At 49.5% G+C, this 25,131-nt stretch overlaps 1 protein-coding gene across 1 annotated transcript in view; it reads left to right on the plus strand.

Annotated features, from left to right (window-relative positions):
* Positions 1 to 25,131, plus strand: part of CSMD1 (CUB and Sushi multiple domains 1) — a gene marked incomplete at both ends in the record, with an annotated part of 1,655,719 nt that overhangs the window by 1,299,638 nt on the left and 330,950 nt on the right. The window contains 3 exons of the mRNA XM_081269879.1: positions 22,046 to 22,228; positions 23,614 to 23,940; positions 24,840 to 25,034. Of these exons, the coding sequence (XP_081126005.1) occupies positions 22,046 to 22,228; positions 23,614 to 23,940; positions 24,840 to 25,034 (705 nt within the window). The remainder of the gene's footprint in view (positions 1 to 22,045; positions 22,229 to 23,613; positions 23,941 to 24,839; positions 25,035 to 25,131) is intronic.

Raw genomic sequence — 25,131 nt, forward strand, 5'->3', positions numbered from 1 at the left:
TTTCTGGGACGGATGCCTTGGATCAGGCTCAGCTGCTCAGGGGTCGCGTGGACACCCACCCGAAGCCCCGCTCTGTCGTTGTGATGATAAACATGGGTTCATAGTGTGGGATTCATGTTTATTATCACCAACAATGAGACACAAATAAGATTTAGAAGACACGGAAAAGAGGAAATGAAACAGCGTCTAGCTGAAATCACCAACGATCTACTTAATTCACATCCTCAGTTATAGATGTGGCTCTAGATTTGGGGCCAGACAGGGTTTTGAGGGCTGGGCACACAGAAGAAAGGAAAAGGTGGGACATCAGCCCCACTGCTGTCCCCCTCCTGGCTCTAGGAGGTTTCTGTCCCTCCCTGTTTTGATGTCTCTGAGTGGGCTGTGTCTGACCGTCCTAGACAGAGGACTTGAGGTCAGTCCTTCATCCTTTCTCAGCGTTGCTGACCATAGCTTGCATCTTGCAGTCGGTGGCATCTTGTGCTTGATGTTGTCCCAGGTGATGAGATGCTCAGCGCAGAAAGTTCCATGGCGCCAAGGATATGGCGTGAGTGACAGGAGTCTCTCCCTCTATGAGGGGCCCTGGGTGTGGAGATCTGGAGAGCATCCCAGAGGGGAATTACAAATGGACAAGATGGACCCAGTGTCTGCTGAGTGCCAAGAGCACCAGGGAGGTGCTGTGCCGTGTCGGGCTGACAGAGGGACCCACAGAGGGCTGGGATTGGGACTAGGCCAGGGTGAGGGTGGGTGGGGCCGGGCTGGGTGCCCCTCCAGGGAGAGGAGCTGCAAAGGGCAGAGGGCAGCATCAAGCCAGTGGATAGGAGGACATCTGGGAGCAGAGGTGACAGAAAGTGGCCAGGAGTCTCCATGCAGTGAGGAACCTGGGGGGCGGAGCTTAGCAGAGGCCACCTGGGAAGGGGACAGTCGGCAGAGTGGCAGGGACTCCTCCTCAGGGTCCTCCTCAGGGGTCTCAGGGACTGTGGGGGCTGAGCAGGCCCTGCTGGGGACTTGCCCAGACCTACCCCCTTCTCCTGAGGCCCACCTGCGCCCAGGGGCCCCTGGCCCTGGCTTGTCATCTGATGTCACCATGGGGAACAACTGAGGGAGTGCAGGGAGGGGAGCAGAGGCAGGGCTGTTCAGTGGCTGGGTCCCTTTCCTGTGGTTGCTAAAGGAAGGGGCGCTCACAAGGGTCCTGTCTGCCCGCCCATGGCCCCCCAGCCCAGGGGTAAACTGATCAACTGCCCCAGCCCAGGGCTACTGTACCAAGGACCCTGTGGGTTCCTTAAACAAGTGTTGACTTTTCTCAGGATTTCCTGTGTAAGTCCCTTAACTCACCAATGTGACCTGCTACTGCTGCCAGGACTGAGTGGCCCTGGGTTCCGGAGAGTGGAAGGAGGGAGCAACCGGCCCTCCACAGGCAGGAAGTCACTTCCTGCACTCAGCAGGAGCCAAGGGGCACAGGGTGGGACGGAGGCCAATCCAGCCCTTCAGTGAGAATCAGCACAAGTAAAATGAGTTAAATGAGTTTTCCTCATATTTACAGATGGGGGGGAGGGAGGGGAGGGGAGAGGAGAGAGAGAGAGGGGAGGAGGGAGGGAGGGAGAGGAGAGAGAGAGAGGGAGGGAGGGGGAGGGAAGGGAGAGGAGAGAGGGAGGGTGGAGAGAGGAGAGAGGGGGAGGGAGGGAGGAAGGGGAAAGAGAGGAAGGAAGGGGAGAGGAGAGAGGGAGGGTGGAGAGAGGAGAGAGGGGGAGGGAGGGAGGGAGGAAGGGGAAAGAGAGGAAGGAAGGGGAGAGGAGAGAGGGAGGGTGGAGAGAGGAGAGAGGGGGAGGGAGAGAGGGAGGAAGGGGAAAGAGAGGAAGGAAGGGGAGAGGAGAGAGGGAGGGTGGAGAGAGGAGAGAGGGAGGGAGGATGGAGAGAGGAGAGAGGGAGGGAGGATGGAGAGAGGAGAGAGGGAGGGAGGATGGAGAGAGGAGAGAGGGAGGGAGGATGGAGAGAGGAGAGAGGGAGGGAGGATGGAGAGAGGAGAGAGGGAGGGAGGATGGAGAGAGGAGAGAGAGGGAGGAATGGAGGAGAGAGGAGAGAGAGGGAGGGAGGGAAGAGGGAGGAGAGAGGGAAGGAAGAGAAAGGAGAGAATGAGGGAGGGAGGGAGGAGAGAAGTGGGGAGGGGAGGGGAGAGAAGTGGGCGGGAGAGGGGGAGAGGGAGACTGGGCACTTTGGAGCTGAGGAGGGCTGTAATTACACTGAGGTTCAGGACTTAGAAGGAAGTATTTCTCTCTCCATGTTTAAGGCTCACAGACTTTGAAATGTTTGTACAGAAACGCTGTCAAAAGCACACCGCCTGTCTGGGAATGCTGATTTTAAAATATGAACTTATGTGGAACAGGCAAAGGTTGAAGTCACAGATTTCTTTATAAACACTCTAAAGAAACTAGAAAGCCCCTTCCACACACCCGGTGATTGACAGGGAATTATGGAAGCCTATTAGGTTTCCCTCCCTGGGGAGCAGGAAGGACTGCAGGGAGTAGCTGCCTCCTAGGGAGCTCAAAGTGGGGCTGGGGGACCAGGGGGGATTTGGAGAAGTAGAGAAGCAGCTACCTGCTCTGGAAATAGCTGTAGGTCCACACAGGTCACACACAGTGAGCCTTGTTACTTTCTTCATCGTTTTCCTAAAATGCCATCATATTTTATCAAAATACGACTTTCTGACCTCCTAAACTACTGATGAAACCCCTTTCTTAGATTATCACTCTTTTGAAACGAAATTACTATGAAACTATTTTTAAGTAAATTTTTTTTAAATGTACCCACATCTACAAATGAATGCCCTGGGCCATTTGGTCACTGTGCACTCTTCCATGATGTAGTGTCTGTGCTCTGCATGTGTTTAGACGTCATGCTCGCAGATGCGTCAAGCACACACTTCACAGGGACAATGGCAGGCAGGAAAGGAGTCCATTTTAAAAGTGATCATTAACTTTCAATAGTAAGAGGACACGGCAGCCTCCAGTCTCCTAACAATTCCCACTTCTGCACCTGTGCCAAGGGGCTTGGCAGGAACTCTCTGTGAGAGCCACCTCCGAGTCCCGGTGGTGTAATGTTTATCTCCATCACTTGAGAACTGTGGGGAATGGGCACCCAGCCACGTGATGTGTCCCTTGAGCTTTCTGTCTTGCATTGCACACACTTCCCGTGCCGCCAAGCTGCCCGAAAAGTGTACTTCCTGAGGAAGGTTTCCACCATTCTCCCTCCCGCACCCCTCCCAGGGCTCTTCACTACTGACTCCTAGGTTAAGAAAAGGGAAGTTCTACCCCACATTCTCCCAAGTCACTTCTCTGGAGTTGGGTTAGTTGGTAATTACCAACTGGTTTCTAAAGTTCCTTTCTCGACCATGTCACTGCATTATATTTTTCAGAAAAGACAACCAAAGAATTTAACAGAAAATGGGATCCACCATTTTACATATGATTTTATACCATCTATATAATCGTGTAAGGTCTGGCACAGTTAAGCATCTGCTTCTGCATACAAAGTCCCTCCGCAGCATCTTTGCAGTTAATGAGAGACTGCTCCAATGTGTCAGCTGGTGCTTTGTCTCACCCCAGGAGTGCTGGTAGACAGATCCAGTTACGTGCTATGGAAAATCTATTTTTCCAATATTAATGACGAAGAGGAAGAAGCTAGGAAAGTCATTGAAGAAACCATTATTGCAGACAGAGCAAAAATCAAGTGAGAGATTGGTTTCACTGTAAGTTCAGCAAGCTTTGGGTTGTATTCTACCTGAAACACAGAGATGGAGACCATCAAACAGGCTCGTGGGTTGCTTATGGGTGGGAATGAGGCAGACCAGTAAAACAAAGTGACGTGACATATAATTTTAGCTCTCATACTAGGGACAGGGACACTACTTCAGAATCTCTCCAGAGACCTCCTGAAGGAAGGTGTTGAGGAGGGACAAGGTGCAGCAGGTTCAATAAAAGTTTCAAAACTAGGAGCGACAAACTTACTCCCAGGTACAGACAAGGTGCTCTGCTGACACGGTCAACACACGTGCAATTTTGCCAACAGCACTAATGGAATCTGAAGGTGGCACCTTTTAGAAACTGCCTACTGGAGGTCTCCAAGTGCCTTACTTGGAAGGATGAGGGGCAGCCAGTGCACAGGAGGCTGGCGGCTCCTCTGTGCTCCTGGGCAAGAGGTGGGAGGTGTCAGGAGCCACCGTCCCTGGGGTCTGAGGAAGCCTGGATTCTGGGTTCTCTCTCCCCTGGAGCTGCCCTGCCTTGCCATCAGCCCTCATCTGCACCATCCCAGCAGGGCTCCTGGTCCCCTGAGGACTAGCACAAAGATGGCCAGCTGAGGGCTTCGAAAATGGAGGGTAGAGTCAGGACCATACCATCTGCACACTTTCCAGGCAGGTCCCTGCTGTGCCCAACTTGTTATCCAATGTCCTTCAGCTACAACTCTCATATCTGTAAATGGGCTCAAGGACAGAACCCGTCTGCATTTACAAGTGCAGTGACCTGAGATGAGAAAAGAATGGAAACTCCTGAGCATATCCATTCAATGGACTTTAGTTAAAGACACAATGTGCCAGGCACTCTTCTCTGCACCAAAATACCAGCATCAAAAATAAGAAACAGCAAGGCAGAGATGGTGACTGTGAAAACTTAAAATCCATGTGACCTTCATGGAGTGACCCACGCACTTGTCAGTAGATAGTAGGCAACTCTTAAGGAGGACCTACCAGTACTAATATTGGAAACAGAGATGTAACAGCACGGTGTTTATAGTAGATATTCCTAGAGCTCCATGGAAGGCAGCATTGAGGGCACAAGAGATAAGTTGATCCCCAATATCTATACTTGTTTGTGTATATGTACCTCTATAAACCCACACACAGATAGCAAGGTGTGTGTGTAAATGTGTGTACGTGTATATTTAGCACTGAGAGTTTACTCCTTTCCTCCCCTCCTATAATTCAAGTTGTGTATGCGTGCGCGCACACACACACACACACACACACACACATACACACACAGATACCAGTCAACAGAATCATCTCTCAGCTGAGATGGTCGGGGTGGCCAGCCCCCACAGCGTGGTTCTCTGCACAGCCTGTGTGACTGGACTTGCAGCTCCTTGCTGTGGGTATACTTTGAAGGCATTGTGGTGGATGCTGCTGAGGCAAGATACAATTTATAAAACATAAATAATACCCAACATACTGAAAATTTCATGCTGAAAATATCTATTTTAGCAACTTCATTGAAGTGTATTTTTTGCACAATAAACTGCACATGTTCACAAATGTGCGATTTGATGAATTTTGACAGATGCATACGCTTGTCTCCACTACTCCCATCTAACTCACCCCAGCTGCCCTGTATCCGGCCCACACTGACCTCAGCCCAAAGCCAGTGCAGGCACGTCTTTCCTAATAATTTTGATGTACAGCCAGTTGAGTTCACAGGTGCAGAACCCTTGGGAATCGAGGGCCAACCTGCACTCGCCTTGTTTTCTGAGGATTGAGAACCTTCCTAGGCAGTGGTAAAGAAGCCAGGGCATGGCACAGCATAGCCGTGGATTAGCAGCTCTGGGCCCAAGGTGTGCCACTGGGCATCTCAGAGTGGTCCTCATAGTTCACCATGCATAATAGCGGGAACTCAGGAAGGCACAGGAGCACCTCTTGACTATCCTTTGCTCCATGTTACCTAAGACATCACACCGTCATGTCCAAGTGACCAGGCCCCACAGCTCTGGTGTGTGCCACTCTGGTGATATCAGCACACTTGGTGGGAAGCAGGGTGCCGCGTAGCCCACGACTTACGTCTCCAAACTTCCTCATCAAACCACCTTTGGCACAAGTAGATAAAACCGGTGAGCCTAGAAGCCGGGCTCCCAACCAGGAGAACGCTGTCCTCTGAGAGCTACCCAGGCTTCAGTATTCTGTGACAGTGGCACAAGGGGACCAGACAGCTGGGTCAGTGGGCGCTGGCTGTGCGACAATGTTGTCCTCAGCCACAGGCCATGAGTACAGTGGTGCCACCGAGGGTGGAGGTGGAGCTGCCGTCTCCTGTCCCTCCAGTTGCATGCCCCGTCTGTGCTTGTACTGTCCACACACCCTGCCGCTGTGCAGCTGCTGCCCTGGGGTGAGCTCACATGGTGCTGTGAGGTTTGCAGCCAGGAGCAAGAGGTGGCCACACTGCCCAGTGTGTAGCGGGGTGCTGGCTAGCCTGGCCTGACTGCCTCTTTGATGTCCACATAATGACAATGTCGCCTAATAACACATTTCTCAGAACGTGGCCCTACCGTTAAGTGACACATGACTCCATGTAACACTCAAAGAAATGGACCACGAATAGGAAGAAATAGATATGTGAGGACTGTCCACCCAGACGACAGATCGTGACGTAGCCTTGTTGCCGCATACCCTTTGGAAACTGGTCATTCCTTCTCTGTCTTCTGATGGCTTCATGGAGTTGAGTCTGACGGTTACCTTGGAACTTAAAGTACCGTAAGCAGCCCCCATTGCAAGAATTGCAGAGGGACTTCTGATACTTGTGAAAAGATTTTTTCAGTGAATTTATTTTTTGAAAACAGAGTGGAAAAACAAGTTCTGAACATCTTCCCTACATCCCGCCTTCTGGAACCTTCCTTCAAAGTTAACCCGTCTCATTTTCCAACCCCATCAACAAACCCCAGATGATTATTTGAGCACACCGATGGCCAGAACTGGGGCTCTGGGGGAGGCTGAGCAGTAGAACATGGCTCAGCCCACAGGACTTCAGATTGTCTTCCAGCCAAGAGGCAGCCATGGCCAGAACACCAAGCAGGGCCCGAGGACAGGGAGCATCCCAGGTGACAACTGGCCAGCAGTTTGACCAGGTATCCTGAGAAGGGTGGAGCACAGCTGGAAGACAGGAGCCACTCTGATAATCAAGTAGCATCTACAATGAAGGGGTCTGGGCTTTCGTCTTGGCCACACAGGACAGAGTCCGAGTGCTAAGTGTTACCCTGGGTGGGTTGATTACCGCAGGCGCAACATGGTGGTTTTACAGCGAGGACTCTTCATTGTTTTGTGTGAGTAGAATCGTGGGGCGCTTTGTAGGGCACAGAACGATGCTCCTTTCTTCTTAATCAAACCTGTCTGTCTGTGTGCATTTTAACTTGCACACAGTCTCCTGCTCCCACCCTCTCTGAGTCCCCCAGGGAGCGTGTAAACGGGAGCTTCCTCCTATGGCCTAACCTCCTCCTGGGGACTTCCAGTCCTTGGGTCCAGTTTCTTAAAGATCTGTTCATACACCATTGACTCTGTGTTTTCCTCTAGAGTTGGCCTTTAAATAGCTGGTATTATTAGCTTAATTATTTTAAAAATTTGCCTACCAATTCCATAAAATCGTAAACTTATAATTTTCATTTTTACCATACAGAAAATCGGCATGGAACCAGCCAAATTAAATTCTACCGTTTTCAAATACTGCAGTAGAATGCCTACACCACAATAAAACCTAGCATGTGCTTTAGTGTCATTTTTGTAACATATCCTTGCAGTTAAGAGAATCAGTGAAGAGAGCTCTAAGTAGGGAATATTGGTCTTTCTAATGCAATATCAAAATCCGATTGTTAGAGACCTGGATGGGAGGAAACAGGGCTAGTCCTGGTTGCTCTCGCCATGGAAACATTTACTTACAGATCGTGTGCCCCAGAGTCTTGGAAGAATCTCAGTACATTCTCATCATGCTGACAGTACCTGTCCAAGGTCCTGACCCTCTAGCCCAAGCTGACCAGGAGTCATTGAAAATGTGGCCAAAACACGGAGAGACAAAGGAAAGTTGCAGAAAGAGTTGCAGAAATAGTGGACAGAGTTGCTGTCCACCCCACACCCCGTTCCCTAGTGTTGACGTCTTACATAGCTGGGTTGCGTGGTGTTCCCCCATGCCTTGTCCCCTACTGTTGGCACCTTACATTGCTAGGGCACATGGGGTCCAGCCTGTGCCCATCCCCCCTGCTGTTGTCATCTTGCATGGGTGGAGCATGTGCTGTGCACCCCACACCCTGTCCCCTGCCCTTGGTGCCCCACAATGGCCCCCCACATTGCTAGGGTCACGGTGTCCAGCCTACAGTGATGGGGTACATTTGCCTCAACTTGGAGGAGTCTTAACCGAAGGTCGTACTTTGCTCATCTTCTGTACCTTTTATCAACTGTCCTCTTTCTGTCCTAGGACCCCATCCAGTTCTCCTCAGCTCTCTGGTGTCCCTCGGCTCCTTGGGGCTGCGACTGTTTTCCTGCAGTTCGTTGCGTGTGGTGGCCTTGGGAATGTGAAGAGCTCTGGTCAGAGCTTAGTAGCAGGTTCTTCATGGGGGTTGTGGGAGCTTTTCCTCGTGCTTGGCCAGGGCTTGTGTTCTTTCAAAGAGGGCACAGAGCAGTTGCCTTCTAGTGACCCTTGGCAACTCCTGTGGGGACTCGGCTGGGAGATCCCCAAGGTGAGTGGCTTGCTAACTCACAAGGACACAGTACGTCAATACCCAGACACGTAGAGCTTAACCACACCAGGGACCACGTGCTCCTTCCTCATTTGGTCTTCGTAAGCACAAAGGACCTGCTGTCCTTCACACCCCGGAAGCAGATACGTTAGTCATCCAGCTGAGAGTCACAGAGCATGAGTGGCTTTGCTGAGATGCAAGTCTTCCTTCTGAGCACGTGTTCTCCTCCCTGAGAACATAGTCTAGAAGTAGTAGGAAAATACAAGCTAATTTTTGGCAAATTTTACTGGTGAAGGTGATTTTTCACAATGAATTTGTATATACAGGAGTATTTTTTCTTTTCTTTTTCTCGAAGTGTTAGCTATTTGACATTTAATAAAAAAAATGGACTGTTTTTTATAAACTCTCAGGTGAATGAATGAATCTCAATCATTTATTCATTTTTCCTATTATTCATTTCTGCTCTTCACTCCTCTTGAAAATTGGGGTCATAAGTGTTTGAAGGGGTCTGCTAGACGTGAGGGTTTACAGTTGTGTGAATCTGTTAGCTTGAATGTCTTCCCTGCAACATACAAACACAAGTCCATGACAACATAACATATATGTTTGGAGACGGAGACGTGTGTTTTTTTTACTTAAAATTAGAATTCTAGAGTAGCCAGTGCTGTCTCCCTCTTCATAATGAGGGCTCACCTGGTGAGCAGGACCTTCATCTTCCATTTCCATCTTGGACACGGCAATGCAGGTGGCTCTGTGTTAAGGGGTCACAGTGCACGTGAACTTGAGGTCACACGGAGGGGCTGGCTCAGTACAGGTTGTCAGCCTGACAGGCCCCTCGGGAGATGAGCCCCCGGGGGCTCCGAGAGAAAGCACGTGCTGGGCAGAAGGTCAATGCTCTGATGATGTATGGCCCACAGAGTGGCCCAGCTCCGGCATGGTGAGGGTCCTTCCTCAGGCTCCCTATGTCCTCTTGGTCCTGAGCAACTAGACCACCAGCGTCAGAGCTTTGAATATCTGTGTGCCTCGAGGACAGTGTCACAGTGTGGAGACTTTTCACCACTGAATTTCTGCTGATTTATTCCAGAATACAAACTTGTGTGATGTATACCTTTCACTTATCCCGTGGTGCTCTTTGTTACTAGCATGGCCCTTGTGTTCTACTATGTCACTGAAAAACTTCTATAACATTGAAAAAGAAAGACCATATTGTTGGTCTTAGTCAGCTCTTTTGCCACTGTGACCAAAAGACCAGACAAGAACAATTTTTAGAGGAGGAAAGTTTATTTGGCTCATGGCTTCTCAGTCCATAGACGGCCAACTCCCTTGCTCTGGGCTCAGGGTGAGGAAGAGCATCGTGGCAGAAGAGTGTGGGGAAGGAAAGAAGCTCAGAATGTGGCCACCAGGAAGCAGAGAGAGCTTCACTCACCAGGGACAAGATAGAAAGCACAAAGTCACACCCTAATGACCTGTGTCCTCTAGCCACACACTACCTGCGTACTGTCACCACCCACTCAATCCATTCAAGTGACAACCCGCTGATTAAGTCAAGGATCTCATGACCCGATCATTCCACATCTATACTTTCTTACCTTGTCCCACATGGGAGCTTTAGACTACACCTCAGATCTGTGTCTCTCCTCCTGCCTCTAAGGAAGCCTGACACATATGTATGGGATCCCTGCGTCTAACCACCAGTCTGTAAATGCACTGAGGCTGCCCATGACTTTTGGCTTATTTCTCTACATGGTTGAAGGATCCGTGGAAAGCCTCCGTTCCAGGATGTTGGATGTTTTGCCAGGCCAGACCCTCTTGGTCAAATCTGAAATGCTCAAACCAGTCCTCTTCAACCCCCATCAGATCACAGATCAGCAGGGAAATCAGGGAACTGGGCCCACTAACTGTGTCCTCGCCATGTGGCTGAGCAGCACCTTGAGTCACATTGTAGCTCTCACAGCGAGAGCTCTCTGAGGCCCAACCACTCACGTTCCTCGCTGCCACCACAGCATTCTGAGTTCCAACAGTTCTTGTAACTTACCTGGACAGTGTTAAAATTGAGTTAGAAAATTAATATGCTCCCAGTTTCTACGAGACAAGAAAGGCAGGACACAAAGGGCTCCCTCCTGTGGGCCACCATCCTGAGTCTCCAGATCCAACACTCTTCAGACAAAAAGGAGGGGAAAGCAGCACAGTCACAATTCCTGGCTCAGCTCAGCTTTGCCTTCACCTTTAAAGTGTCTCCTCTTTGGTTTTAGTGAGACAAAGCACATTTATATGAAAAGAAGATGCAGTATGTTACGCACGCAGCAGAACTTCCCCAGAACACATCAGTGAGCAGGATTACACATGCTCCTTTCAGGGTTACATTTCTGATCAGGATGTGAAGGGAAAACAAGGAACAAGAGACAGGTAAATGAGAAATGGAAGACGGAGACCAGGCAGATACACAGGAGAGTTTACTTTTCACAGTTGACAATAAAGGCCATCCCTCTACAGGAGAGAGAGGCAAAACAGGCTTGGGTTCTGGGGCTCAGGACCGGGCTTGGGTTCTGGGGCTCAGGACCGGGCTTGGGTTCTGGGGCTCAGGACCGGGCTTGGGTTCTGGGACTCAGGAACGGGCTTGGGTTCTGGGGCTCAGGACCAGGCTTGGGTTCTGGGGCTCAGGAACAGGCTTGGGTTCTGGGACTCTGGGGGAGGATCAGGAATCAGAGCTGGCAGGTCCTAAAGCAGGAGGTCAGAGGTTGGGTTGTATGAGGGAGTGGTGAGCCTTTCTCAGAAACGTCCTTGGGTGGGAAAGTGAAAATATTTTCTTAAAATGACGGCTGTCACTAAAGATGGCCATCCAGATGCTAAGCAAGGACCTTATAGGATGGACAAGGAGATAGTCACGGGAGGCTTTGCTTCTTTCCAAGAGCGCCACCAGGCTGTGTGCAGGTGGCTTTCAGAAATGCCCGGGGCAGGCCCATGTCCTTAGAGTACAGAAGGGTCCAGGGGCTGCCCCACAGGACAGGGTGCGGATTGGCGTTCCTGGGAGGCAATCTCGCTTCCTAACGCTGATGAAAGGAAATGGATTCTCCTAGAGGTTTCCAAGTCAAAGCTCTGGAAACATGAGAACTAACCTGGTAGTGATACCGCTGTTGACCGGTGACGAGTCCTTGCTTCCCCGATGTTGAAGAATAACACCAAAGAAGCACGCCGAGGCAAGGTCAGAGGAGAAATTAGAAGTTTATTAAAGGACAGCAGAAAAGACTTCTCCCGGAGGAAGAAGGGGACCCAAGAGGTGGAATCCGTGGAAGTGCGGTTGTTTCTCCTTCTTATAGTTTTGGGGATGGAATGTAGGTTGGAAGGCCCGAGGGGTGGGACACTTCTTTGTGATGGGCTATCTTTAAGTTTGCTGGGGGCTGTTCATTAACACTTCTTTGAGGTGGACTTTGGCCTAGGGCCTTTTTGGGACTTCATTAACATTCCATGAGTTGTCCTGTGTTTTCCCTGAGTCATTCCCAGCATGGCCTCCATTTTAGATTTCACTTGATATTAGACCCGATTTACCTAACTACACTGACTACCTAACTTTAAATCTGGCTTCAGTAGCAGGTGAGATCCACATGGTGCAGGAGAACTCTGGCCCCTGATGTTCCTTCAGCCAGGAGCAGAAGCACAGGCTGACCCTGGCCTTTTCTCCCTAGTGCCCACCACCCAGCACCCAGGGTAACGACAGAAGCCAGACACCTCCTGTCTGTCCAGTTCTGTGTGGGTTTTAAACCCTAAACTTAGACAACAGTCAGGTAGGGAGAGGGTAGACATGGCAGCCACACCCCTTGCTGTGTCGGAGGTAAGGGCTGCGCACGCCATCTCTGCTGGACCAGCCAGGAGAGCGAAGGCCCGTGCTGGCCTGTGCCGGAAAGCAGCTTTGCATTTCTGAAATGGACATGTGCTTAAGACTTTTATTAATAAATAAAACACTATTTTCATTTCCCATCAATCACTTGTATATTTTTCAATTCGTCCATATCTTTGGGACTAGGAATTAAAAATACCCCATCAAATACCCCAGAATATGTTCAAATATGCACATAAATATAACTTCTATTTTCTCATAAAATGCATTATTGTTATTTTGATACAAAATCATTTCATCCTCTTAGATAATAAAATAAATCTTTTTTGAAGCTGCCCACCCCGTGTGGAGCCTAAGTCAGGTGGGGCTGGTCTGTGCTGCATGAGTGGGAGAGAGTGCCCAGGACAGGTGTGGATGAGGAGCCGGGTGGCTTGCCTCAGAACAGCAGAGGCATGGGGCTGGGAGGGGACGGTCAAGCGTACAGAATTCCAGTTAGTGGAATAACTGAAAGGGTGGGTTGTACAACATGGTGACTATAGTGAGTAGCAATGTGTTGAAATCCTGAAAACTGCAGAGAGTAGATTTTGTGTTCTCAGGGCAAAACAATGAAAATTATAATGCACTTGTTAATTAGCTCTAAGTGGTCACTCCTCTCCCCAAGGTATACACATTTCAAACTATCATGTTTGCATAAAAAATATGTAGTTCTAATTTTAATTAAAAACAAAAATGTGGATTACATTAAAGTATCATGAATTGAAAATATAATAGAACTAAAAGTTTTAAAGAGTGCCTACTGTATGCTGACATTTGAGTAGGTGCTGTGGGTATAACAGTCACCAAGATGGCCCTCCAGGAGCTAGAGCAACAGAGAAAAATGAAGATAATGCAGAGTGAAAAGTCTCACAGTGGGGAGGAGAGTGGCTGCCCCAATCAGAGTGTCAGCGGCATGCAGGGAGCTTCTGAGACAGGGAGGGACCCAGTGTCCAGAAAGGGTGTGACTGCAGAGGAGGACTCCTGGTACCCATAGCAGGTGCAGCTGCTGCAGGGGAGGAAGGGGGAAGGGCGTGTCGGACATCCCTGGCCAGACCACGCAGGGCTCCTGAATCACTGGAGGAGCCTGGCCTGAAGGCAAGGTGGGCAGCGGGGGTCACCTGCATTGTTCAGGGACTGGCTGCAGGTAACGTGGAGGAGGGCTGGGCGGGAGGCCGGAGAGCACTCGCGCAGTCACCGTGAAGATGGAGGGTGGACAAGACCTGGGCGAGGAGCCCTGTGGGGATTTGGGAACATATTATAAAACTAGACTGGCTTTCTGGGGTGGTGTATTCTGGGGAAAAGAAAGGTGGGTGACAAGGTCCATGGTGCACTGTGTAAGCTTTTTGAAATGGTCCTAAAGCAATACTGTAGTAGTATGTATTAATTACAGGAAAGCTAAGTTGGACGGCTCATGTGTTTGTAGCTAGTTTCTACTCCAAGATTTCAAGATGTCATAGAAATATAAAAAGGGAAAAATACTGACTATTGTCCAATCTCATTATGTTTTTTTATTAAATAAATTGCTTAGGATTTTAGAGTGGGTGGGAGCCCAACCGCTGAGAGAAACTTTCACAGGTGCAGACAGTGTTTAAAGAAGTGGTGGCATTTCCTGTATGTCAAAGCAGGAGGGAGCTTGCGGGAACTCTCAGATACTTCTCCTGTCCCTGGAAAATACACGGTAATGTGAAGAGCGGGGAAGAAATGGTGCGTGGTTTCAGGGAAGGCTGTGGGAAATAAGCTAAGCCTTGAAGCGCACCGTGGGTGTGTTGGTGCTCCGCGCTCTATAACAACAGACACTCCTGACCTGCAGCGGGCTATATCCTCACAGCTGCACCCTGAGTCGAAAGTCCTGTAACTCAGAAGTGCATTTGATTCTCTAGTAAACCATGGTAAACTCAGGAAAGTGCAAGCCGCTCCCTGAGGGTCCAGATGCTCTTGACTTAACAACAAGGTTGTGTCTCTGTGAAACCCTGAGAGGAGGGGCCCTCTGAGTCGGGGACCAGGTCCACTGATGTGACTTTCTTCAAAGGCCTTCAGTAGGAAAGCTCATCACAAAGCACATCCTTTCAAATCCAAAGACCAGAGCCCACTTCTGATCAAAGACACAGAGGTGACATTTCTGTGTGCACCACTCATCTCTGAACTCGCCCAGCTAATGGGAAAAAGGAGAAAAGCGGGAAAGGAGTGAGGTTCTCTACTTTGACAGGCCTGCGGAGCACCGTACCCTGCAGGAGCAGTGTGGACTGATGGTGGGCTCACTCAGAGGAAGGGACCGGGCAGGCAGGAGCACCCGCCTCTCCACAGGAGTCTGTGTGCAGAGGACATGGCAAGACCACTCTTCAGAGCCAGAGGTTGGGCAGAATGAGGAGGGCCAGGAGGCACCCAGGTGTAGAACAGGGCCACAACAGGGAAGTCCAGTGGGAAGTGCTGTCCCCGCGAGCAGCTTGCTTTGGAGTGGCCCACTTTGGGTGTAATGAATGGAAGGCAGTTTTGTCTCCATGGCAGTAGCCGGCCTGAGTGCTCCCTGGGACCCACGGGGAGGTAGGCTGTCTTCAGCTGGCTCAGCATGGCCAGTAGAGGAGGGGAAGTTTATTTGGGGGCTCATGGTTTCAGAGGTCTCAGTTCATGGACAGCTGTCTCCGTACCTCAGGGCTTGAGGTGAGGCAGAATCTTGGCAGAAGACTCCACTCTCCAGATATAAACTATGTACCCCAAAGCCACACCTCTTCCACCCACACCCCACCTGCCTCCAGTCACCACCCGGCTAATCCCTGATGGGATTAATCCACTGATTGGGTTAAGACTCTCACAACCCCATCATTTGTCCTCTGAACCATCTTGCATTGTCTCACACATGAGCTTTTGGGGGACACCACATCTAAGCTGTAACATGTGGTGAGGCCACAATGCTCTGGGGACAGCTCAGGAAGAGTGGAGGCTGCGAAGTCCTACACCCTGCTCTCTGCAAAATGGAGACCCAGAAAAGCTGGTGGCTTAATTAAGTAAGCCCAAGGCCTGAAAATCAGTAGCACCAGCATCCAAGCTCTGGAGAGGGCAGATGTCCTTGGTCAAGGAGAGGGAGGGAATCCCTCCTTCCTCCTCTCATTTACTCTATTCTGGTCCTCTGTGGATTGGACGATCAGCCCAGTCACCTTGACAGATGCAGTTAGTCACCATGGTCACATGTGGGCAGAGTAAAGATGAACAGGTTTCCCAGAATGACATACTGCTGACACCAGAGAAGGCTGTTTGCCTTTGAGAGACTCAAAAATAATATTTCACTGAAATGTAAGTAATATTTTCAATGGGACTTTTAGGACACATTTATCCATTGACTCTTCCTTTTAATTACTGGACCATGTGCCAGTGACCATTCCGAAGTGGTTGGTTGGACAGCATGGGGGGGTCAGGTCACATGAAGGGATGGCCTTGTCCGGATGCAGGACTCGAGGTGGGAGGGAGGCTGGCTCTCTGCACACAGGAGACCTGCCAGCACCTGTGAGTTTTACCTTCTGCTCCGTCCCACGTACTAGTTTGCTGGGCTGCCACACCTAGGGTCTCCTTCTGCGTGCCTTACACATTCTCAGGTCTCAAGAGCCAGGTGTCAGCAGGCTGAGCATCTCCTGGGTCCCCCGGGCCTAGACATGCCACTGTCCCACCGTGTCCCATGGCCCTTCCTCTTCCTGGGAGCACACAGTGGGATTGGGCCAGGGCCCACACGGGAGGCCTCATTTTAACTGGATCAGCACTCGAGGCCCCGTTTCACATGCTGTCACATCTTAGGTCTCTGTCATGGGAGCACTGGTGGCCAGAGTCCAGCGGGCCAAGTGTTAATGACTATGGACCAGCCACTGAGAGCTGTGTTCCCAAAGAAGCACTTGGCGTACAGATACCCTGTCCTGTCGATTCAGGGCAGAGCGTGCGCGAGGACAGAATGGTGCTTTAAAAGGAGGCTCTAAATGAACACATGTAGGTGACAGCCCTGCAGAGGTGACCTGATGAGGCCCGAGGGCAGAGCCAGGCTCTTTTCCAGAAATAATTTGGGGATCTGGTGCCCAAATGTTGGGCCTGATTGTGGAGCATAGTTGAAGAACTTAGCCTAGAAAAATGTTTGAGTCACACACGACTAAATGCTGATTTCAATCACAAACTACTCTTAACAGAATGAGCTCAGGATGTTCACCTTAGCAGACACCACACGTGATTTCCTTTAGTGTACTGGTGGATGGTGCTTATGAACACGTTTAGTAGAGGAAGCAAACGTGAAAACCTATCAGATTAAATACATAGTACTTAGTAAAGTCCAACCAACATGTAAGAGTAAACAGGAAGTCTGAAGCTTAGTAAGCAAACAATACCCCAAAGCAAGCACACCATCTCTCCTGGGGAACCAGACGCAGAGGTGCCTGTCCTCGGGAGGTGCCAGGGGTTCTGTGGGTCCAGCTGCCTGGATCCAGAGGCTGAGGGACACTGCCCCCATGCTGGGCAGGAATCGAGTGTGTCTCCAGGGGTGATGGCACTGAGCCGGGCTGACCAACATGGAAACCCACTTAGACACAGCAGATATCTCCGTGGGGAAAGAGGAGATGGCAGGTGGTCATGTATTCAAACTCTTCTCCAGTTTCTAAAATTAAATTGTTTTTCTTTCTGCAATGTGCACCTCCTTCTCTTCTCTGTCCTGACACCCACAAGTGCCCTGAAACTGAGAAAATAAAATCCCTCAAAGTTAACAAGTTAAATAGAACCCGGATGCTGTCCCTGAGCCCATCAGGAAGGGTCTTGGGACTAGTCCAGTTTTATGGCAGAGTTAATAAAGTATAAAGAAATAACCATGTTCTGTTGGTGACAGTCCCTAGTTTGTTTGCTAAGTTGATATTTTATCTACTTATGTCAGATTTGCCCTAGTTCTTGTGATATGTTTTGTCTAAAATAGCATTTCCCTTTATTCATAATTAGTTATTTAATTCCCAACTCATTCTGAGAAGAATTTTTTTAATTCTATTTTATTTCCAAAAAAACTGAGAATAGAGTAAAATATCTAAGCACTGTACTGAAAGTCAGTGCCAAGGGCATCACGGTGGCTCTGTGTTTGGAAGATCCGTTTATTTTCATTGACATGGTGTTTTTGGTGGGCATTGAAGTCCAGTTTTAGCTTCTGTTACATTTTGGGGCAAACACAGTGTCTGTATAGAGAGACATGCTATATTCACAGTGACTCTAGTATAGTAGACACTGACAGGTCAGGGTAGATACGGGAGCTCTGCTCTCTGCTCAGTTTTACTGTGACCCTAAGACAATCCCAGAAGAAATGGCCATTTAGATAACATTCACAAAAAATAGAGATAATGTCACCCTCCGTGTTTCCCCCGGGTCTCTGCAGAGCTCCGATACTGCCTTTCCAGGATCCTCAAGGGCAGGAAGGACCGGGAAAGGCCTTTGTAGGCAAAGATATCTCAGCAGAGGCCACTGGAGGAGCCTCTGGAAGGGTGGTTTTTTCCTCTTTTCTTTTCTTTTCTTTTCTTTTCTTTCCTTTTCTTTTCTTTTCTTTTCTTTTCTTTCTTTCTTTCTTTCTTTCTTTCTTTCTTCCTTCCTTCCTTCCTTCTTTCCTTCCTTCCTTTCTTTCTTTCTTTCTCTCTCTCTTTCTTTCTCTCTCTCCCTCTCTCTCTCTCTCTCTCTCTCTCTCTCTCTCTCTCTCTTTATTTATTTATTTTGGAATGTTGGGGATCCAGCCCAAGGCCTTCCCCACACTAGGCACTTGCTCTACCACTGATCTGCATCCCTCACCCAAGGTTATGAAACTAGAGCAAAGACTACACACACGGCTTGGAGAGGAAGCATAGGTGCATATTCTAAGCAGAAGGGTCCTGTTTGAAGGCCAAGGCCTTTATGACCCCAGCCGTGAGGTTCTGGGAAAGGTGTAACTAGGAGAGTAGGGAGTCACAGGAGTGTCAGTGGTTACCCAGGGCTGCAGGCGGGGGGAGGGGGATCCAATGGACACAGAGGGTTTTTAGGGTCGCAGGACAGCCCCGACTGAGGACAGAATGTTGGATCCACATCATGCGTCTCTCCCGTCAGACCACACAGACGAGTAAAGGGCCAGATCCAGGCCCCCATCTGTGCTCGGGAAGTTCTCAGGCAACTTTCCACCCCTCCTGCAGTCACGCTTCTTGGTGTCTCCCCCAGAGGGCAGGAAGCTTAGGTCTGCACAGGAACCTACCCTAGGCCGTTTATACAGCTGTTAGTGTGGATCTGAGGTGTCCCTCAAAAGCTGCGTGTGACAGTGCAAGGGCACTCAGAGTAAAATGATAGATGTGAGAGTGACCCTCTGAGAACTTTAACCCTCTGACAGGGATGAACGGGGTGGTCACTGTGGGCAGGCTGGGTGTGGTGGAGGAGGTGGGTCCCTGGGGCCGGGCCTTTGGGGTTTGTATTTTGACCCTGGTGGGCAGAGCTCTGTCCACTTCCTGACTGCAATGTCCTCCCACCACGATGTTCTTCTGCACCTTGGGCCCAGAGCATTGGAGCCGCCTGTCTGTGAACTGAGACCTCTGAAACCATGAGCCAAATAAACTTTTCCTTTTCTAAAATCGTTCCTTTTGGATCTCCTGGTCACAGTGGTGGAAAAGTCACTGGAACAGCAGCTTTATTCATAACTGCCAAAATTTGGAGGCAACCAAGATGTGAAGGCAATAGGCGATGGATAAGTCGACTCTACTCTGTCCAACTGTGGGACTTGGTCAGCACTAAAATAAAATGCTCTCTCCAGCCACGAAAGACACAGAGGAAACTTAGGTGCATATTGCAAATGAAAGAAGCCAACCTGAAAAGGCCACTCACCCCAGGACACTCTGGAAAAGGCGGAGCTGTGGAGTCAGAGATGAGCGGAAGCCAGGGTTGGGGGCGGCAGGGACGAGTAGGCAGAGCAGAGGGGCTTTGGAGGGCCGCAGAGCTCCTCTGCATGATGCTGCCGTGGTTGATATAAGTCATTGTACGTCTGTCCAAACTTGCAGAATGTCAACCTCCAGGAGCCACCTAATGTGAACTGTGGGCTCTGGGTGACCGTGGTGTGTCCTGTCCGTGTGGCTGGCTCATCCAATGTTACAAAGATACTGACAGGTCAGGGAATTGAGCTCTACTCTCTGCTCAATTTTACTGTGAACCTAAGACAATCCCAAAAGAATATAGCTAAAAAAAGGGCATTCCAGCAAAATAAATATCCAAGAAATTAAATAAATTAAGATGCATTTAAAACCTGCTCACCTGCCTGTGGGGGACCTGGACTGTGGGCCCAGTGGGTCCTCTGTGGCAGGAGACTGCAGCCCTCCCTCACTGGCCAGCGCAGCAGGGAGTGAGCCGGCTGGGCTCCTGGCTGGCCCCCTTGTCCTGGGCTTTCCCTCAGCTCCCAGCTCTGCAAGGGAAACCCACGCTCTTATTTGCTCATAGGCCTCTGTGCCCTTTGACTAGCAGCCAAATGCAATTCTGATACCTATAGGAAATAAAATTGAGGATTTTTAGTGACATGTTTACTGTGACCTATAAAAAACGGAATTGCTTAGCTTATGAGATTACTTAGCTGTTTTGTACTAGTATAATTTATCGGTGTATTTATTGCACACTTTGAAAAAATCTAATCATTCCTACGTGATTATTTTTGAGTAGGAATGTATAATAAATTCACTTTGGTGTCTCCATTTACACATGAATCTTTGCTTTAGTCCAAATTAGGCATAGTAATTGGGAAATCACTGAGGCCTCCTCTGATACTGCACTCATCATGCATCTCACATTTGCTACCAGAGGTCAGCCAACAGTCTCAGTTCTTATTGTTGTTATTGTTTCTCTTTCTTAAGAATTTCTCTCCACAAAGATTCCTGTCCCAGTGTGTAAACAGTCTGGGTAAAGATGGGTTTCTTGGGGGAATGGGGTGAATTCTGCTCCTTGCCATCATGGAGGCCACAAAAGCCTCATGTGCCTGTCTCTGGTGGCCCAGGAGGAAGGGCCCCTTCCAGGCTGCCCTGGTCAGCATGGACCTGCTCCACTCCTTTCCCCATCGGCTCCCCAGTTGGTCCCCCTAGGCTGGCAGCTCTCTCCTTCCTCTTCCCAGTCACATTCTTCCAAGTGTGGCCTGGCGGCTGGTTTGGGGGACACTGCACAGGTAGACCCTGACCACTGATGGGCTGGGGGAGCCTGGGTGATCCTGGGGTGCAGGTGAGATAGGAGCCCACTGACTGGGACCTGTGGAGCCGGCGGGAGGAGCCTGTTGAACTTGCTGAGATGAGCGCACCGCCTTGTTTTAAAATGCACCATGGATCTCTCACTGCCACAGTCTCAGCCAACAAGAAAGAGAAACACAAATGCTACTATTGTCCCAATGTGAATGTTCAGAGTGCCTCTTCCTTAGCCTTGTGGTATCAACAGGAGCAGATCAAAAGTGTGGGCTGATTTGAATGGAATTCTGTTTCATGGGTCTAGATTTGTCAAGTCTTCTGCAATTTCTTATAGTTATCTTAATATTTTAACAGCGTTTCTCAGAGCTGTGCCTCATGAATTCCCCGTGGTGACCCAGTGGCGTGGGCCCTCTGTGTCTCCTAGCACTGATTCCAAGTGACCTGTTCCATTCTGAGAACATTGATTCCCTCCAGAAAGACCATGTAAGGGTACACGAGGCAGGAATTGGCCTTGCAAACTCGACTTCAAGCCACCATCTACGTGTGTCCTAAACTGTGCCAGTGTAACAAGATGCTCAGGAACAGGAAGAGAATAGGGAATTTATTCCTGTATTATATAAGCATTTGTAGGCATAGAATAAAATATCAAATAAAAATAAAGTTTATTAGAGATGAATGTTAAAGCACATGTCATTCTAATAAAAGTACTTTTAAAGTATTCAGAAATGAATATTTCATAAAATTTATCCTGTAATCCCAGCTACTCAAAAGGATCCCAATTTCCAGGCCACCAAGGGCAATATAATGAGACCCTCTCTCAAAATGAAACAGAACAGGTCTGGAGATGTAGCTGTATGGTAGAGCACCATGGATTTCATCCCTAATACAAAACAAAACAAAACAAAACAAAAACAACAACAAAACCCTGAAGTGGTGTCAGAGATTCTAACCTGAGTGCCATACCACCCTCAGGGGAAATTTTGAAATCTGTATATTTTGTCATCACTGTTTGGGACAATAGTAGCATTTTGTGTATAAGGAAAGCTGTCCCAACAACCCCTCCCAAACGAAGCATCACAGGCACAGACATGGGATCCTCTCACTCGTGTGTGACTGAAGGCAAAAGCTATGTGGAACCTCAACCCAGGGCCCTCTGCCTGTACCGTGTGGCAGTGGCTGGCCTGGGTGTGCAGTGTTAATATTGAAAAGCCTGAGGATGAGGCCCACATGAGTGGTCACATTCTAGTGCACAGATTGCAGACGGAGGCTGGAGGTGCCCCCAAGACGCACCTATTAATGTTAGCACATCTGTGTGGCCTGGGTGTCTTATAGGACAGTCACTTTCCTACCTTCCTGTCCCAGGCAACTCGCAACTTCTTCATGCTTCTGCGATTGTTGGATGAATTGAGTATCTTTCTGAAATCATTTATGAAAATGAAGTTTAGATGAGCAAAAAGAAGCCTGAACTTGGGAGTTCACAGTGTTTGTTGTATAATGTTAATGGTCTGTTTGTTTCTCCCACTTTCAGAAATTGAAAAGGGCGGCTGTGGCGACCCTGGCATCCCCGCCTACGGGAAGCGGGTGGGCAGCAGCTTTCTGCACGGAGACACGCTCACCTTTGAATGCCAGGCGGCCTTTGAGCTGGTGGGCGAGAGGGTCATCACCTGCCAGCAGAACAACCAGTGGTCAGGCAACAAGCCCAGCTGCGTGTGTGAGTTCCTGTCTTGCAAGGGCCCAGGGCAGAGCATGGGAGGAGAGACCCTGGGGAGGCAGCTGCCCAAGGGGCGTTCCCAGACACCAGCTTTCCGCTGTCCCTGTTAAAACCAGGTCTGCTGCCAGAAGAAGTGCAGCTGAGCTCTTTCTACCCCAAGGGATCCAACATACCACTGTCGCCCTCGAGAGCCCCTGATAGGTGCCGAGTCAGGCTGAGTGGCAGCAATGGAGACTCTATGACCTAATGATTGTGGTAGCCAACTTTTCAAGGCTGTGACAAAATACCTGAGACAATCAACTTAGGGAGGAAAGACAATTTCAGAGGTTTTAGTCCAAGGTTAGCTGGCTTCATTACTGTGGAGGCAAGGTTTGACATTGTGGTGGTGGGAGGCGGTGGTGGTGAAGGGTATCCATCTCATGACAGCCAGGAGGCAGAGAGAGAGAAAGAGAGGAGGGACCCAGAGACAAAATAAATCCTCCATGTCATGAGTCCAGAACCCACCTCCTCCAAAACGAGGTCCCACCTCCTGGAGTGCCCATCACCTCCACTGTGCCACCAGCTGGGGACCACACCTTCAGCACCTGAGCCTGTTGGGACATTTCAGACCCAAACCACAGTGGTATGTTGTGCAGCCTTGGGCACTAGTGGGTGGCTGTTGGGAGCATGGTGCTACAGGAGGTTCGGACCTCAGCGGACAACCGCCCTCTTCCTGTGTGCACAGCGTTGAAGCAGCAGCAGAGGCCTCACGGCCACTTAGAAGGTTGACTTAATTGACGAGTGAACATGGCAATGGCTGGAAGTGTGTGTGGAATCATGTGGAGAAAAGCAAGGCCTTATGGCAGCTGCTGCCACCCAAACAGAAACAGGTGCTCACGATTTGTATGAAGCACACATTCTTCAAGTATCCAGAGGAGTTCCATGTTGCCCAACAACAACACAATTTGATTTTCTCATTACTTATTGTTAATCTTTGCCCACAACCAACAAAAAAATTAGATAAACAACTGGAAAAAAATGCACCTTAAAAGAAAATAAATAAGTAAAAAGTTATCACAGAAGAGCAGACACAATTGCTCCTCTGGCACTGACGACTAATGCTGTTCCTCTGGAGGCAGAAAGTCTGAACTAGAAATTACAATATTTAGCACACATTTTTAACCAACTCAGTGGGATCATGTTTATTTTAGAGTCTCTGCGGAATTAGGCAAAGTCCCTGGCTGTGCTGTGTAAGGTAAGAGATAGGTTGTTTGGGAAAGAGAAACACTGTGCTCCAGGTGACTGGTCTTACGGCAGCCAGCCATTGTGGCCACCTGCAGGGGTGGGCCAAGGGGCAGATCTTGGGTCATGCAACACTGTTTGAAAATATATTCCTGTCTCCGCAGTTTCATGTTTCTTCAACTTCACGGCATCATCTGGGATCATCCTTTCCCCAAATTACCCAGAGGAATATGGCAACAACATGAACTGTGTTTGGCTGATTATATCTGAGCCGGGAAGCAGAATCCACCTCATCTTCAATGACTTTGATGTGGAGCCTCAGTTTGACTTTCTGGCAGTCAAAGATGATGGGATTTCTGATATAACTGTCCTTGGTACTTTCTCTGGCAATGAGGTGCCCGCTCAGCTGGCCAGCAGTGGGCACATAGTGCGCCTGGAATTCCAGTCGGACCACTCCACCACCGGCAGAGGGTTCAACATCACGTACACCAGTAAGTGAGCTCCTGGTCACGTTTTGTTCACACACACTGAAGGTCTCTGAAGCTATGTGATCATTATCAAGGCACTAAGAGTAGCAAAATGACATAACACTGTTCTGATATTTGGATTAGTCTCTGGGTCACCCCATCGCAGGGTGCTGGATCTCATATCCTGGTCCTCCTTCCAATTTTCCCGGCCTCCATCTTCCTTCCTTCCACCCATCCATGCATCCTCCTTGTAACAACAGAGTGTGACAACCAGGGTCACGGCGTTGGTGGTCAGGAGCCAGGGTCAGCACACCGGCCCTTGGAGATAAGTAGTGGATTTTAACTAGACAGCTAATTTCTCTATGGCTCAGACCCCTCATCTGCAAAACAAATCTTATAGAAGAACGACTCCTCAAATGGTTTCCAGAAAGACTAAAACGAAACAGTAAATATGAGCAACACTAATTTGCCTGTGGCTGCTTCTCTTAGGTACGGTGTGTAGAATTCCCGGTAATGATGTCATTCCACAGTAACTCTGGGATATAGGGTCAGAGTCACTCACTCACGTCATCAGGGCATCTGCCGAGGGGCGGAAGCGAGGCCTTGGGCTGACCCCTACCTGGAGCAGATGTGCCCTGAGCCTCAGTTCTCCCCCCACCACGTGTCCCTGGTCTCTCTTCAGTGCATAGGAAGTGTCCTTGCAGCCCAAGTGCGGCAGAGGTGATAGGTCTATTCACCCATCCGTACCCTCGCTTACAGATCCTGATATCCCACTTGTTCAGTGTATTTACTCATCTATGGGTGGTATAACTGAAATTTGGCTAAATAGTTGCCTTATAAATGGGTTCTGTTTCCTTGTTTCTTAATACAATAACTGAAATTCAAACACTTGGTTCTGCTTCTTCTTCTCTTTCCTCCGTCAGCCTTCGGTCAGAACGAGTGCCATGACCCCGGCATCCCTGTCAACGGCAGGCGTTTTGGCGACAGGTTTCTGCTCGGGAGCTCCGTTTCCTTCCACTGTGACGATGGCTTTGTCAAGACGCAGGGGTCCGAGTCCATCACCTGCATCCTGCAGGACGGGAACGTGGTCTGGAGTGCCACCGTCCCTCGCTGTGAAGGTAGGCCCCGTCCCCAGCCTCCTGGCCTCTGCCTTTACACAGGCCGGGTTCCAGTTTCCTAGATGCCAGAACCAAGAACACGGGAGGGACTGAAGCA

Source organism: Spermophilus citellus, assembly GCF_964194105.1.
Source record: "Spermophilus citellus genome assembly, chromosome: 16".
Lineage (NCBI taxonomy): Eukaryota > Metazoa > Chordata > Mammalia > Rodentia > Sciuridae > Spermophilus > Spermophilus citellus.